We start from the raw sequence: 14797 nt of genomic DNA on the forward strand, positions 1-14797 counted from the left end.
GGTTGATGCGAATTCGTTACGTCCATAGGAATGCGTTGACGCACATGTTGTTATCTAATTGTTAGTAGATTCAGGTTTATACCGGCAATTGTTAATAAAGTTAGTAAGCAAATACTTTTTTATTTTCTTTTTTTTCTCGCGCGAATTTCGTCCTTATCTTTTTTTTCATTCTTTATACATGCTTTTTGTAAGAAATAAAATATTTCTGGATTTTCATAGACTCCACTGATAGCCGGAGCATTGATATTTGAATTCTATCGATTGAAAAAAGTGTTAAAGCTAGCGGGTTGAAAAGTGCGAAAGTTCAGCACTACGAATATTAGTTCGCTATGAATTTATAGTACGTTTAAGAACGTGTCTCGTCGATTTTTACGCATTCATAGGATATTCAAAGATGTAAAATATTGGATCTCAAAATTACATCACGCTCTACGATGTTTCGTATATAAAACAATCTTCTATCGAAGTCCGATCTGTCTGATTATATTCATAAAAGTATGAATTTGCATAAATATCGTCAGTCTAGCGATTCGACTTTAATTGGTCTTGAAGTCGGTTTTATCGATTCGCTCTAATTACTGGAAAGTGGAGATATCTCCTTGCTGCAACAGTCCCTTCGATTGATAATTAATTCCTGCAATCTTTATCGCGATATAGGAGTCGAAGATGCATTTACTATGAATGAAGAGTGAACATCGTCGTGCAAATTGAATATTCCATGGCGACGAGAACAAGACGTGAAAATACGTCCTCCACCATCTGTTTCGCTTGTTCCTGACCGATTCGTGACAGTTTGAGTTAATCAAAAAGAAGAAGAAGAATAAGAAGATGACGCCGATGAGGAGCTACGTAAGGGAAGGTTGAAAGGGAAAGAGAGAGAGAGAGAGAGAGAGAGAGAGAAAGGGGGTCTGACGAGTCGAAAATAAGAAGAAAGCAAAGTGGCAGGCTGGCTGGTCCAGTGTTGTCACGTGACCGGAAGTGGCCTCTTCCCCACCCTTCAACTCCACCTTCGATGTCGAGACCTGTACACGATCTCCCCTTCCCTCCTTTCTTGGGCTTCATCCGGTTAGCGATGGGCATTAAATTCCGTCCGTTGCAAGTTTTCGAACGATTTAGTCAGACAAAAATCTCCGATAATAATTTGGTTTTAATGGAATGAATGAGCGGCGTTTCCAGTAATTCATAGGAAAAGAGCGATAGATAGAACACAGCGTATGTGCATTTCTTGGAATATTAATTAGACCGTATAGAAATACTAGGAGAATGCGGCGTTATCGCCCCAGTTGTTCGAAATCACTCGAAAACATCTGTGGAATATTAATTCATTAAGGGTCACGTTGCTTTAATACGACATTTCATTTGCAATTTCTTTTTTACCGATCTATGTTATCTAAATACTGTTTTTCAATGTTGTAGCTGCGAAAGGGAATATTTTTCGTCGTTATTTCTTTCGCTCAGATCTCAAGTTGAACTTAGAGAAATGTACGCGCTTGTTACAACGCTTCTATACTAACGATCAATTAGGTCCAAAAATATAAAGTTTTAAGAAACTGATAAGTCATATAGCGGTATTTTCAAATAGCTACAAAAATTCGATAGTACGAGAATCAAAGGAACCTGATGAAAGAAGTTCCATTAGAGAATAAGAATATGCGCGAATATATTCTGCAGTTACTGCGATAAATTATTGCTCGGTCCTCGATGAGTTAGCATCTTTCGTAATAACACGAATCAGAATTTGAAGCATCGGTCTTTCACAAATTTGTCCTCGCCGTTTCCTCGAGATTCGATTCGAAGGTTTTGGTCGACACTTTGCGCCGTGCCGTGCTTAAACATACGCACAGTAATTGAACAACGTTCGACGCGATGGAAGTTTTGTCAACGGTCCGAAGCGATTCGGAACGCGTTGATTCCATCGCTATCTCCGGTTACTTATCCCTTCCTCTCCGCACGAACGAACGCATCAACGAGAGGGAAGATTGGCCTGGCTCGCTTTTGCCTCGCTTTGCCTTACCTTGACGACTCGTTCAACCACATTCGAAGAAGTCAAAGCTACCGGAGACGTCCTTTAACCCCTTCTTCCCCTTCACCTTCTGTCCGTCCCGCGAAACTAGTTTCATCCTTTGCAACATATTGTATTAAGGATAAGCACTTATACTCGTACGTGACACGATAATTTCATAGTACCGGCTGATTTAAAGACATTATACGATATGGTACGCGGTGTTTATCGCGTCGCTTTACCTACAGAACGTAAGCAGCGGAGAGACAAAGGTGCAACACGCTGCAGAAAGGTTTCCAGTTCCAGTGGTACAATGCAACAAACAATCTTTGCAGCAGTATTGTGATATATGTCTTGTTCGGTGCAGTTTGACGATATAATCGTTGTTGAAAGAACGTTAAACGGAATATTGGCAAAAAGGTAGGGTGATAAGGTGCACGGTTCTATGTGACACGATGATACAAGGCGCCAAAGAGAAACAAACGGATGGACAACTTGTTACAGGGCGCAACAACTTGTTCGCACGAATGCAATTCTAAACGATAAGGAAATACGTGTTAGTCTATGATTACAGCGGATACGTGCTCTAACGAACTATCGTTTTCACGAATACGTCAGAACAATCAAGTATGCGAAGATTACAGGGAAAGGGCGTGACAAGAACAATTCTGTTGTTGATTTTTTAACTTTGATGTTATTCAGCGATTAAAAGCATGTACATTGATATGACGTACTTAAAAGGGAGAACATCCTATTCGATAAGAAGATAAGCATTTTAGCAGTAGATTAGAAATTGATGATGTTACGTTGATAAGATATTGGACTTTCAAATTGCTAAATGTGACTTATCCTATTCTTGCTCTATGGTTTTCGTGTAGATACGCGTGAGATTTTATTCGTCGGAAGGATGGTTCGTCGATAGTTCAATTCCTAAGACATAAGAGATCGATTGTTGGAAAGAGGACGAGGCAAACTTAATTCAGAGTGAATCCTTGCCCTGATTAGTTCACAATACTTCAATAGTTTTTCTCGCGTCATGCGTAACTCGGATATGTTCCATCGGAGCAGCAGTCCAAGTGATCGAACGCGCCATTCGACGCGACAGAAGAGTCAAATAGAAGCGACCATTGTACACATGCGTTCGAAGCGCATCGTCCCGGAAACGCAAAAATCCGAACCAATAATGCGGTCGGGAAAAGAATCGAGACTGATAGAGAGGTGTTCGTGGAATGCTCGCGATATTCCGAGAATCGCGTGATATTTCCAGTGTCGTTCTACGAACGACGTATTGATCAGTGATTCGTGCATGTGGTAGGTGAAACGGAGGATGGAACGAGCTATCGCGGCTGTCACTCGCGCGCGAGTCGCTGATAAACATTTCACGAAAACGAACGAGTAGCGGAGAGGGAGAGGATTTCGTGAAATTTTGAAAGAGTGGAGTGCGATCGAGGTATCTGAAGCAGCCAGACGCTTTTACGGTCGATCAGGTTTATCGGGCAGGGAATTAAAAGCGAAGCATCCGGGGACGAAACGAAGGCGAGAAGCGTTCGTCGCCGAGCGATTTTATAGGGATCCGTCGTAAGAATTTATTATCGCGTCAGGGTAATGGGAGAGCCAAGGTCACGTGGAGAGAGAGAGAGAGAGAGGGGGGGGGAAGAAGGAAGAGGGAAAGATCTACGAGCCATCGGTTACACAAATATGACTTACGATCTAACAGGACAGATTAAGCTCAATATTGTGCTGATACGATATACAGAAATTTATTACCGTGAAAGAGAGATTAGAATGAGTGAGGTCGCGGTACGTTTTTCGCGATCCAGTGGAAAGGAAGCGTGTATTTAAAATGATCCATCGATGAAAACGATCGATATACGTACTTCCTAAAAAAAAAAAAAAAAAAAAATAGGATACATATTTTGATAATAAACCCAATCTTGATTCGCCTCGTTGAAGTTAAGTCGCGAGGATTAAGAACGATAGAAAATATCGTACAAGTTGCACCCGATTATCGAATTCTCGTGCATCGAAGGCAGATATCAAGGACACGATATGTGGAAGTAACCGCACGGATTCCAAAGAGAAGGTCGTCCGTGCTTTAGTGCGCGCCTTAAAGTACCTGGACACTGTGCAGACGTCTTCTTTTCGTCGACGCAGCTTCGGTCGAATCATACTGAGGAGGATGAACGGGATCTTTTTTCTCGATCTGACGCGATAAATGCAATAGCAACGTGCGGTTAGCGGGGTTAGTGTGATGTTTTCGCGACAGGGCGTGCGAGTGTTCTATATTAAACTCGGCGAACGCGGGTAGGCCGATTGCGAAACGGACGGCTGATATTTTCGTTACATCGCACGAGTAACTGCTTCCGGCCGAGCATATCCTCCCTCTCTCTCTCTTTCTCTCTCTTGGTTGCTCTCTCCACGGCCGGCGTCCTTCCACTCGCATCCTGCTTTTCTACTCGCTCACCCGCTGACAGACTCTATTTTTCTCGCTCTGCTCGCTAGCTCCCTTATTTGCCGGTTCGTTCTTCTCTCTCTCTCTTTCTTGCGTCACGCCGTGCGTTGCTGTCTCCTCTCTCTAATCGTCCTCTTTCTCTCTCTCCATCTCTCTGTCTCTCTCTCCTTTCCTTCTCCTTCTTCGTTCTTTTCTCCTTCTCTTTCTTCGTTCTTGCGCGCACGAGAGATCGAGCAGATGCCCGTGCTTCAGCCGGCCGGAAACACCTACGCATCATGGCAGCGTGCGAGGTAGCAAAGCTCAGCGATGGGAACGAACGCCACGCGAAGCTTCCTCTTGCTTCTCGGTAACAAACGAAGGGCTCGCACGCGTCATAACGAAAATGATCCGTGCCAAATTTTTTGACTCCTGGAAGGAAGAATCTTCTATCATGCACCTAAAACAGAAAATTATACGTTTCAACAACGATCTTTCTATACATTTCTCAAAATCCAGACACTTGTTACCGATGAAAAAGCTTCATTTTCCGCGGAGTTTTTTTTATAACGCTGCTTGGCTTTGTCTTAGTTTGTATCATCGGAATGTAGACAGTACACTTGAAACCTTACAACAGAATACTGTAAATGTTTCTTCTGTAGGAATTATTTCCTAGAAATCAGCAATTATAATCGTGCCTGTGATCGATTCCTTGTCAATTTTCAACGGCAAAGCAAACATTAAGTATCATATCTGATTTCTGTTAATTCTATCCTTTATGAAATTCATCTTGTAAACAAGACTGTTGTTAATGTAACATCAATTGTATTAAATAGATCTGAAAGTGATATGAAATCTTGAACATCACAGAGGGTTGTCACGTTCCAACTACATCGCTAATCTGCGAAATAGCGACGGGATCGATTCAGGATCCTATCTTTGAAAAGAATTCAAGAACTCGATAGAAGAATATTGTCGCGATGTATATTGTACTATTAATTGTTCGCAATCCTGCTTACAGTAATATAATATTGATATTCGTGAGTTAATGGTCGCACGGTATTGAATTTGTAATAAATGCTATAATGAGCTCCGCAAACGGATGTTGGTTCATCGCTAATGAGAACTAGACAAGCGATATAGATAGAAGGAGACTATGAGAGCTCGCTTCCGTTCTCGGTAATTTTGTCAGTAATGGGTATAACAAGAAGAAAAAGCAAACGTTACCTTATATAATTTGTTAACACGCATAATACAAACAGCAGATGCAATTTATATACCAACAGATATAATTTATGTACGAACACATTGTTCTAAAGTCACCGCGTTTGAACAACGAATGAGTTCTGAACAATAACGATGATAGGAACAATTATAATAAAATAATGTAATTTATAAATGAAGATCAAGTTAAAAATGAAGCAATGGTTCAATTTAAATTGCTCATTTCAAAAATGTTCAAAATTAAGTAAGAGTCATTGATTCGAAAGAATCTTGACACTGTCGCTAACCCCGTTTTGGTTTCTTCCTTCGGTTGTGTTACGAAGCTCAACAGTTTTTCTACGTGTTTCTTTCATAGGTACAGATATCGTGTCACAATGTTGGCGAATTGATTCGCTTCGCTTCTTCTTCCTTCCTCTACCTTTTTATATCGCTAGATCAACCAGAAAAGGCTGTCTCCTTGCCATTGCAATCTTCCAGAGAATCCTTGTCGCGTTTGGATATTATAATGTTTTTCTTGATAGATCGATATTGTCGAAGAAATTTCTACTTGTACTTTATTCTTGTTTTCTCGTTACACTTCAAGGCGCAAATTTTCAAATTAAAATTTTAATGTATTTTGAATTCTTCGCGGGCCGAAAGATTACTCGTGGCGCCACCTACTCGAAACACCTATTACACTAGAAACGCATATGATATTCAGAAAAGATAATAGTACATATCTTCGTTTTCAACGTTTATTGAATGAAAGACAAGTAAATAAAGGGTGCATTATTTATTTATTTACATAGAAATGAATTGCAAACATATTTAAACATTAGAGAATGTAACCGAATACATTTTTCTAGGTTAACTTATAGGAAACTTTTGATAATATTTTTATCATTAGCATTCGCTTGCTTTTCTACGGTGTATCGTACATCATGTGTCAGCAACTGTAATGCTTATTAAAACATGCATGCGAGATGCTACAAATACAAACTGCTGAAATTTTAAGAACGATCTGTTTTATTAGGAATTGTTCGTATTATCCGGTTGAAACAACGAAAACTAAAGAATCCTTGCTTTTGAAGGAAATATTCTTAAACTGATCTTTTTTTATAACAATATTAGACTTCCAATTTATATTTAAATTATAACAAACCAAAACAAAAAACTGGAATCCGCTACTTAATTCACAAGAGGTATACATTAGTGTGCATGAAATGAGACGTTATTGCTTATCGAAGTAAGCTTACCTCCGCGAAGAATGGAACGCGGGGGATTCGAGGAATGCGAGGTGCGTGTAACAGGCGTGACCTTCCCAAGGTCAGACGGTGTGTAAAGGAACAATGCACACGGGACTTGATCCGTGGTAGTCTACTGCGATACAATACGACTGGTAACAGCAATTACGGTTTCAACCGAAGGAAACACTGTGTGTCCGTGCCTTTGATCATTCAGCTATTCATAGATGCAAACACTGCTGATGTCACTTACTATCATTCAAAAATGTTCCATCAATACAAGTTGCACATTCTCGTAAAACTAGAATTTTTTTATAACATAATTTTTGTAATATAATTTGAAAACAAAGATTCTTGTTGTTTTATACTAAAAGACTATGAATATTCTTACATCTCTTTTAATATCTTACTTATACGTTGCGTATAAGTATTGATTCCATATAAGTTTAGTAAAAAATTTAAATTGTCTACGTCTATTTGACTGTAAACTGATTTTTAAGTTTTATTTTTTATTTATTTTCATTCTATTTTACATCGCTTGCATTTGTAATGTTTAATAAAAATATAAATAAATAATTTTTTAATTTCAATTCGCTTTGCATTTTATCTTTTCAAATTATCGATTGTACTTGCCTGATATATTTTAAAATTAATCCAGCGCCAAGATTACAATTTTAAAATGGAACTAACAGTGCACTCTAGTGGCAAACGTCCAAATTTAATATTGCTTAAAATAAAGACTTGAATCTTTCAAGTGCTTTTCTACTGGTAACAAACTTCTTCGCGCCAAATCTTTCATCTCAACATACGTGAATGTAAACACTTAATACATGCTGCTAAATTTTCTAAACGTTATTTATACTGAAATAAAATGTGGTGTGTAGTGAATTTCTCTAGATCTTCTTTTAAATTATATATTCTTTTTAATTAGAAAATATAACAAATATAGCAAATATAGATCTAATGAATTGGACGGATTTACCAAAAGAAATCAACGAAGATTTTGTTTCATACAAAGGAGATTATGATTTTCCGCAGTATCTATCTGATGAAAAAGAGTGGGTCAATTTCAAACATAAAAATTTTGAAGGTGGATTAAAACATTAAATGCAATAATTGATAAGTAGTATAAATTATAAATATATCATTATATAAATATTATGTATTATTACAAGCACAGTAAATTATTTTAGATAATATAGAAATTTTTGAACCCTTCTTAATAATGGAATTGTATAGATTTATACCTTATTTTGAGGGTAAACATGTCAAATTTCATCCTCTCAATATGCCTTATATTAAAATAAGAAAAATAGAAATAGTCGGATTTGTGATAGATGTTTCTGAAGATCCTAAATATTATGAATATCATGGTAAGTAATATAAACTATGTGAATTGACAAGTAATATCTGTAAGCTTTAATAAAGGTCTTTGCGTTAAACAAGTAATTTAAATAAAAATTGTTATAGTTGATGATGGAACAGGAAATATTATTATTTATTATGAGAAAGAAGATTTCAAAAGAGCTGCATTGCGAAGAAAGAAAATTGACATTAAATATAATAAAAGTGCAAAGAATATAGATATTAAATCGTTAAAAACTCAAAAGTGCCCAAAACATTTACCAAATCCCCGTCCGAAATTTGTGTATTCTCCTGGGACAAGTATATCTGATATAGCTGTAAGTGATAAAATGTAATTTTAACTGTAAAATATGAAAGATCAAGATAATATTAACGTATATATTTATTATATAGATTTTTGAACATAATTGGTCACTGGAGACAAATAATGGGACATTGGGTAGAAAACTAAAACGTTGTGCTCATGTACATGCAGTAGGTTACTGTACATTCGATTTTATGTACACAAAGAAATCAAGTGAAGAAATTACATGTGAAGATTTATTTAATGCCAAACTATATTTTCTTGCAAACAGAATTACTTGCATAAGTGAACACAAATATAATAAAATATTGCTTTTGTGGATAAATACAGTTGTTAGAAGACGATATGATGAAAATTTAAATGAAACAGCATCTTCTTCCAAAACATAGAAATAAAAGTAGATTCTACTATATTTTACAGATATAAAATGTGACAATTCTATACAATTGTTAAATGATGGAATAAAACAATTATAATGGTACTAGATATATTACTGAAAAAGCATTTATTTAGAACATTTTGGATGCATTATTCATGTGTTAAATATTATATATCGAATTAAAAATTTTTTATTGTTAATTAAATTGAAAATTCACACACAATGAAAGGTTACATGGCAATGTCTTTTTTCAATAAATGCACATTTGATTGTTTCAGATTGTGATATATTTATATATAAATGGAAATTTTAGGTAACAGAATTGTCTATTTCACTTATATTAGCTCTAGGTGTTACACTGGCTGTTACTATTTCATTAACCAATTCGTTGTCATTGTTTGTGACTAATTCTGTTTTACTTGACATCATTATTAGCTTATGATACTGACATCCAGTTAAGGGCAAATGTGGTGCTATTTCGCTTGGCTCTACAAAAAGTGATGGTGGAACCTAAAAAAAATTAATTTCTGGTTCATTCTAATTGTTATTTTGTTTATGTAGTGGAGTAGAGACTTCATAGAAACTCAGGAGTTTGGTTATCCATAAAATATCAATAAACAGTAAGTTTAAAAAAGCACAGTCTATATCTTAAGAGAAACACAGTACATTTTAAAAGGACAAGCAAAAAATAAATTTAATATGTATGTAACATTTTATATAATATTATAATAATATTGTGTTTAATCTCATTTCAATTAGAAAAAAATTTACCAACATTTTATTGAAATTTTTATTAACAAAAAATGAAAATAAAAATGTTTTGTCATTGCATTGCAAGGCAATATAAATTTTGAAAGCAAAATCACTGACATGTCATGTTATTGGTATGGATAAAACATGAGCTGTTATAGTTTTGTTCTAGAGTATTGTTTGTATTAAAACTATATTAAACAATTACTTACACGTATTTCTTTGTTTGTATTAAAACTATATTAAACAATTACTTACACGTATTTCTTCAACCCTGGCTTCTCTTGATGTATATTCTCTTAATATATAATCTTGACCAAATTCATGATACAGCCGCGTATCATTTATCCTCAACATTACACCATCAATTCTCAGAAAATATCTCAATAAAATGAAAAAACTAGTTGGCATAACTCGCTATTTAAATCAGTAAATAAAATTAGGATAAAACAAGTTATATACTTCTTTTTTAGGACAAATGTATTCATATAGTGACTTACAATTTTTACAGAGCAAACTGCAATGCCATTATCATGAAGTTCATCTTCAAACAATGTTAAATCATGATAAAACAGGATTTTATCTCTCCTTTTTAATTTATCCACGTCAATTCGTTCATTAGTTTCCTGAATTTCAAAATTAGATATCGTCCCAGTATAATTACTGGTAAATGTCCAATCAAATGGTTTTACTTTTTCTTCCAAATATTCACTGCTTTCTGATCTATGGAATAATATATATATATATACATACATGTATTATTATTACTATTAAAAAATGTATTGATAAATAAAGTGAATACATATGAGTATACATATCTGTACCTGGATTCTTTCCAAGCTTCTGCACATGCTAATTGAATATTAATTTTTCCATTTGATACAGTTCTCAAAGCATCTAATGCATTGAATTGCATGGATGCACCATCCTGATGTTTTAAAGTTAATATATTATTTGGAAATACCATGTCTGGCATGTGCGGCAATTCTAAGGTACGGCTGAAACTGTAGAAGTATTTATATAATATAATTCACCACAATTCTATACATAATCAAAGTTATCTAATGTACATGCAAAATTGACAGGCATCAGTATCCTTATCGCCACAACCATTTTCACTCTTAGAACATTTAGAATGAAGTATGTGTGACTGCGTGTATTTGATATGCCACGGAGGAAATACATGTTCTTCTTGATTAACAGGAAGCCTCAAAATGTCAATTCCACCATGAACTTTCACTGCTGTCATGATCTAAAATATATTTATTATAGAACATATTACATTGATACAAATTAAAAAATTTACACAATAACCACATTTGAAAGATATTTGTCTATCTACGTAACATAATTATAAATATTAATACAATTTAGATTTATGGAAATTGAATGAAACAATAGATAATCTATATAATTAATTAAGAATAAAGTAGAATGTTTATAGATATTGATTCAATAACCTAACAAAATGCCATATTCGCTTGCATGTTTTAACCGTAACATTTTGCATCTTTATTATATTATAATGCAATACTAGATTTTACGTATTTTAATGTATTTTATAATTAATACCAGATTTATTTTTATTTCATTAACTGTTATAATAATATTCTATAAACTGTCACATACTGTTTGTATATACATAAGGTATACTCACGAAAACTAGTTATTAAGCTTAATTATTAAATTTATAGTCAAATAACATCACGGATGTTATTCCAATTATCTAGCGATCGCTGCTATTTTTGTTTGAATAATTATTCGTTTCCTTATTGAAAATTTCTTTCGAACATGACAATCGCAGTCTGTTCATAATACTTCATTACCGACTGTACGCAAAGCGCTTACTTGCAAAAATTGTATACCTTTTATAAAATATATGTACAATGTATGTAAGTACTTACATATTTCCATATTAAAAATAACATTTCATTGCAATATTATCAACATATTTTTTTAGTATAGGTCAATCTGAATTACAAAATATATATTTTCTCCACGAAAATGTGTTCATAATAAATTACCGTGAATGTAGTATAAAAAATTAAAACTTGGTATGTTTGGATTGCTAACTAAAATGTTCTCAAAAATAAAATATTAGAATGACTGAAAAGATTAGAATGAATTTAAATAAGTAAAATTTAAGTATATGATAGGAGAAGATCATGTAATTATCAAAACACCAGGCACTGCTTAAAAATATGTAATATCGATCATATCTAAAGATACTTGACAAAATTGAATTCTGGGCGAAGTTTTAAGACCACAGTTCCTTCGCTCTTCCGTACGGAAATAACCGAAGTGATTGTAGAAGATTCGGGTGAACCCAATCAGTCTCCCTCGAGTATAAGAAGCAGTTACGTGTTTCGCAAAACGCGTGTGTTTAAAATGTCGATCAAAAAGTCTGATTTATCTGTGGGATTTACTGAAGAAAATGTCGGACAAACTACAGGAGAAAGAAGATTGTTTCAAAAGCAACATATACAAAAAATCAAGTCGATCGCTGGTCACGTTGGACTTTTGATTGCATTGATGCTTTATACAGCAATTGGTGGTTTAGTAAGTTAAACTTTTAAACGTGCACGTTTAAATTAAAAAAACTAAATAGAAATAGCTACTGCATTTTTCGTCAAATAATTATATAAAGTTGCTGTTAAATATGAAAAGAACAATTGGATGAAAAATTACTCTTTTATAAATAATTACGCGTTAAAGGAATGTTATAAATAATGTAAAAATGTATAGAAAGATTTTTAATGACAAATGGTATTTTGTTGATATTATTAAACATACCAATGAATATTCCAATTTTTTAACTATTTATTTACGCAAGTTTATAGAATGTAATATTTACAGAAATAACAACGCGGATCTGGATTTCCATTTGGTGTCTTTATTTTTAGCAATTGACCAATCGCATGGCTCGATGCGATTAATACTAACCTCCTTTGTTAAACGTTTACATATATCGTTTATCTTTTAGTTTGCAATTTTTAAAAAATGAATTTGTATGTTATCTTTGAAAGAATATTACCTAGTAATAAACTCACGGAATAAAATAATTAGCGACATTATCAAAATGCAAACCGAACATATATTTGAAGCACGTAAAATGATATTGGAAGACCAACCACTTGAGAGTCAAGAGGTTTACAAACAAGTGTATTAAATGTCGTTAGTAAACAAAGTTAATTTCTTACATTAGAACTATGCTATTCTAGAACAATGTTGAAATATATAAATCATAAAATAATTTGGTGGAATTTATTATTATAGTTTTCATTAACAGGTTTTTCGGCATATCGAACTTCCGGCAGAATTAGCACGTTTGGAAGTTTTGCGCGCCAATTTACGTGCTGAAAGATATTCATTCGTCAATGCGGTTTCTAACAATACCGATGTGTCAAATTTACGCACATTGGTAAGTCGCTGATTTCAACATTGATGGTGCACCTTCAAATTTCGATTCGAAATACTCACTTGGTGGAGGTGATCAAAATCGAACCGATATTTTGAAACGTACCAATCGTTTTTGAATAGTTAGAAAGAATGCGATGCAAGGGATGTTTACAGGTTAGCGTAAAATTACGTGCTTACGAAGAGGCAGTCCAGAAAGCAGCACAAGGTGGTTTGTTAGTCTCTTTCGTGACAGACACAATAGACCAAGAAAATCGAGATACGACAGATTTACAGCCGATCGTAACTGAAAGATGGAGTGTTTTTCAAGCCGTATTTTTCGCAAGCACTGTTCTTACAACGATTGGTAATGAATAACAATTAAACGTGTAATTTAAATCTAAGTTGATTTATGACGATCAAGAGATTGTGCTTGTAACAGTTTCCTAACATATAATACAATTAGGTACGAATTAATGTAATTTTAAAAACACGAAATTCACAAGTAGATTAAGTGGACGAACAACAAATACTGTTTCTATATTTTTGTTTGTTTGGTTGTTCTTTCCTTTTTTTTCTTTTGTTGTTTTAAGGATATGGGAACGTTGTACCATCTACTAATCTGGGAAGGATGTTCTGCATCTTATTCGCATTCGTTGGCATACCTTTGACATTGATAGTAATAGCTGATTGGGGGAAACTATTCGCTGGAGGTGTAGTTAAAATCGCATTAACCCTAAAATCGAAACTCCCGCTTCACTTTTCTTTTCCCTGCGTTCCGACAAATTTAGCAGGAAGGCGATCGCTTGGTAAGTTCGATTAACTCATTTGAATTATATTAAGTTCAATAGAGAAAGTATTAAATAGAGAAAGCCATTATTGGTAGGTGGTATTGATAAAATCCGCATTCACTTAGTTACCAACCCAATAAAACGATAACCAACTTTATATTCGAATTAGTATATTCATAATGCTCTTGATATTATTATATATCGTTTTTTTGCACGTTATACAAATTGCATTATAAATTTTTATACAAAAATATAAAGTTGCATATTCTTTTTATAGGAGCATTTACAGCGATTGTTTTACTTTTTTTATACCTCGCTTGCGGTGCAGGTATGTTCATGTTATGGGAAGATGACTGGAATTTTTTTGATGGATTTTATTTTTGTTTTGTCACTATGACCACGATAGGATTCGGTGACTTAGTACCGAGTAAGTATTAAAATACATGTTACACTTAAAAGAGTTTTTGAAATATCACGCGGACCCACGACGTAATAAGTAGTTTTTACTTTACGTTCGAAAGGATACTGTTATTCGTACCCACGTAGTGCGTATTTATAGATTATTATTTATATACCTTCTGTTATCGTCTTTTTATAGAGAAACCGAAATACACGTTACTATGTACTCTATATATCTTGGTTGGTTTGGCGTTGACGAGTACTATTATTGAGCTTGTAAGTCGACAATATGCTCAATCATGGAGAAGATTGCAAAGGCTCAGTGGGCCATTGGCTGAAACTATTCGCAGACTAGGTGAACAGGCTGGAGGCGATATGTCCGCGCTGCATTCAGATCTTAGGTAATCATGATGAATTATATTGTTTATAATAATAATCTTTGAATGTTTTCATATTATTGTTAATTTTAGAAAAGTTTTGACAGTGATATCAATGCCGCGCTTAAAATGGTCAACATCTTTTAATCGAGAAGATTC

At 34.3% G+C, this 14797-nt stretch overlaps 3 protein-coding genes across 7 annotated transcripts; 2 read left to right on the forward strand and 1 right to left on the reverse strand.

The window, feature by feature from the left end:
• Window positions 1-7623: 7623 nt before the first annotated feature.
• LOC117238583 lies at window positions 7624-9032 on the forward strand. Its single transcript, XM_033503603.1, has 4 exons — window positions 7624-7967; window positions 8071-8250; window positions 8348-8559; window positions 8636-9032. Exons 1-4 carry the CDS (start codon window positions 7841-7843, stop codon window positions 8933-8935), a joined length of 819 nt encoding a protein of 272 aa, XP_033359494.1. The 5' UTR covers window positions 7624-7840; the 3' UTR covers window positions 8936-9032.
• Window positions 9033-9185: 153 nt separating this feature from the next.
• Window positions 9186-14312, reverse strand: LOC117238581 (TIP41-like protein). Of its 5 annotated transcripts, none has more exons than XM_033503600.1 (6): window positions 14175-14312; window positions 10746-10927; window positions 10500-10679; window positions 10176-10398; window positions 9934-10092; window positions 9186-9435 (listed from the first exon to the last, which is right to left on the reverse strand). In XM_033503600.1, the coding sequence occupies exons 2-6, from the start codon at window positions 10922-10924 to the stop codon at window positions 9235-9237; spliced, it is 942 nt and encodes a 313-aa protein (XP_033359491.1). In that variant the 5' UTR covers window positions 10925-10927; window positions 14175-14312; the 3' UTR covers window positions 9186-9234. The 5 variants fall into 5 exon arrangements, with proteins under 5 accessions (XP_033359491.1, XP_033359487.1, XP_033359488.1 ...); XM_033503596.1 differs by lacking the exon at window positions 14175-14312 and adding an exon at window positions 13737-13821; XM_033503597.1 differs by lacking the exon at window positions 14175-14312 and adding an exon at window positions 11333-11522.
• On the forward strand, window positions 11927-14332 carry LOC117238582 (TWiK family of potassium channels protein 7). Its single transcript, XM_033503602.1, has 5 exons — window positions 11927-12234; window positions 12965-13096; window positions 13249-13438; window positions 13665-13880; window positions 14140-14332. The coding sequence occupies exons 1-5, from the start codon at window positions 12064-12066 to the stop codon at window positions 14298-14300; spliced, it is 870 nt and encodes a 289-aa protein (XP_033359493.1). The 5' UTR covers window positions 11927-12063; the 3' UTR covers window positions 14301-14332.
• The last annotated feature ends 465 nt before the right edge of the window (window positions 14333-14797 follow it).

This window comes from Bombus vosnesenskii, unplaced genomic scaffold, assembly GCF_011952255.1.
Source record: "Bombus vosnesenskii isolate JDL3184/JDL3185 unplaced genomic scaffold, Bvos_JDL3184-5_v1.1 scf7180000013542, whole genome shotgun sequence".
NCBI lineage: Eukaryota > Metazoa > Arthropoda > Insecta > Hymenoptera > Apidae > Bombus > Bombus vosnesenskii.

Coding starts and splice junctions, on each gene's coding strand:
- LOC117238583 (XM_033503603.1), top strand. CDS start 7,841: ATGAATTGGACGGATTTACCAAAAGAAATCAACGAAGATTTTGTTTCA. Junction 7,968..8,070: donor CAAACATAAAAATTTTGAAG/GTGGATTAAAAC, acceptor AAATTATTTTAG/ATAATATAGAAATTTTTGAA. Junction 8,560..8,635: donor CAAGTATATCTGATATAGCT/GTAAGTGATAAA, acceptor TTTATTATATAG/ATTTTTGAACATAATTGGTC.
- LOC117238581 (XM_033503596.1), bottom strand. Junction 10,399..10,499: donor GAAGCTTGGAAAGAATCCAG/GTACAGATATGT, acceptor ATTATTCCATAG/ATCAGAAAGCAGTGAATATT. Junction 9,436..9,933: donor CCAGGGTTGAAGAAATACGT/GTAAGTAATTGT, acceptor AATTTTTTTTAG/GTTCCACCATCACTTTTTGT.
- LOC117238582 (XM_033503602.1), top strand. CDS start 12,064: ATGTCGATCAAAAAGTCTGATTTATCTGTGGGATTTACTGAAGAAAAT. Junction 13,439..13,664: donor CACTGTTCTTACAACGATTG/GTAATGAATAAC, acceptor TGTTGTTTTAAG/GATATGGGAACGTTGTACCA. Junction 13,881..14,139: donor AGCAGGAAGGCGATCGCTTG/GTAAGTTCGATT, acceptor TTCTTTTTATAG/GAGCATTTACAGCGATTGTT.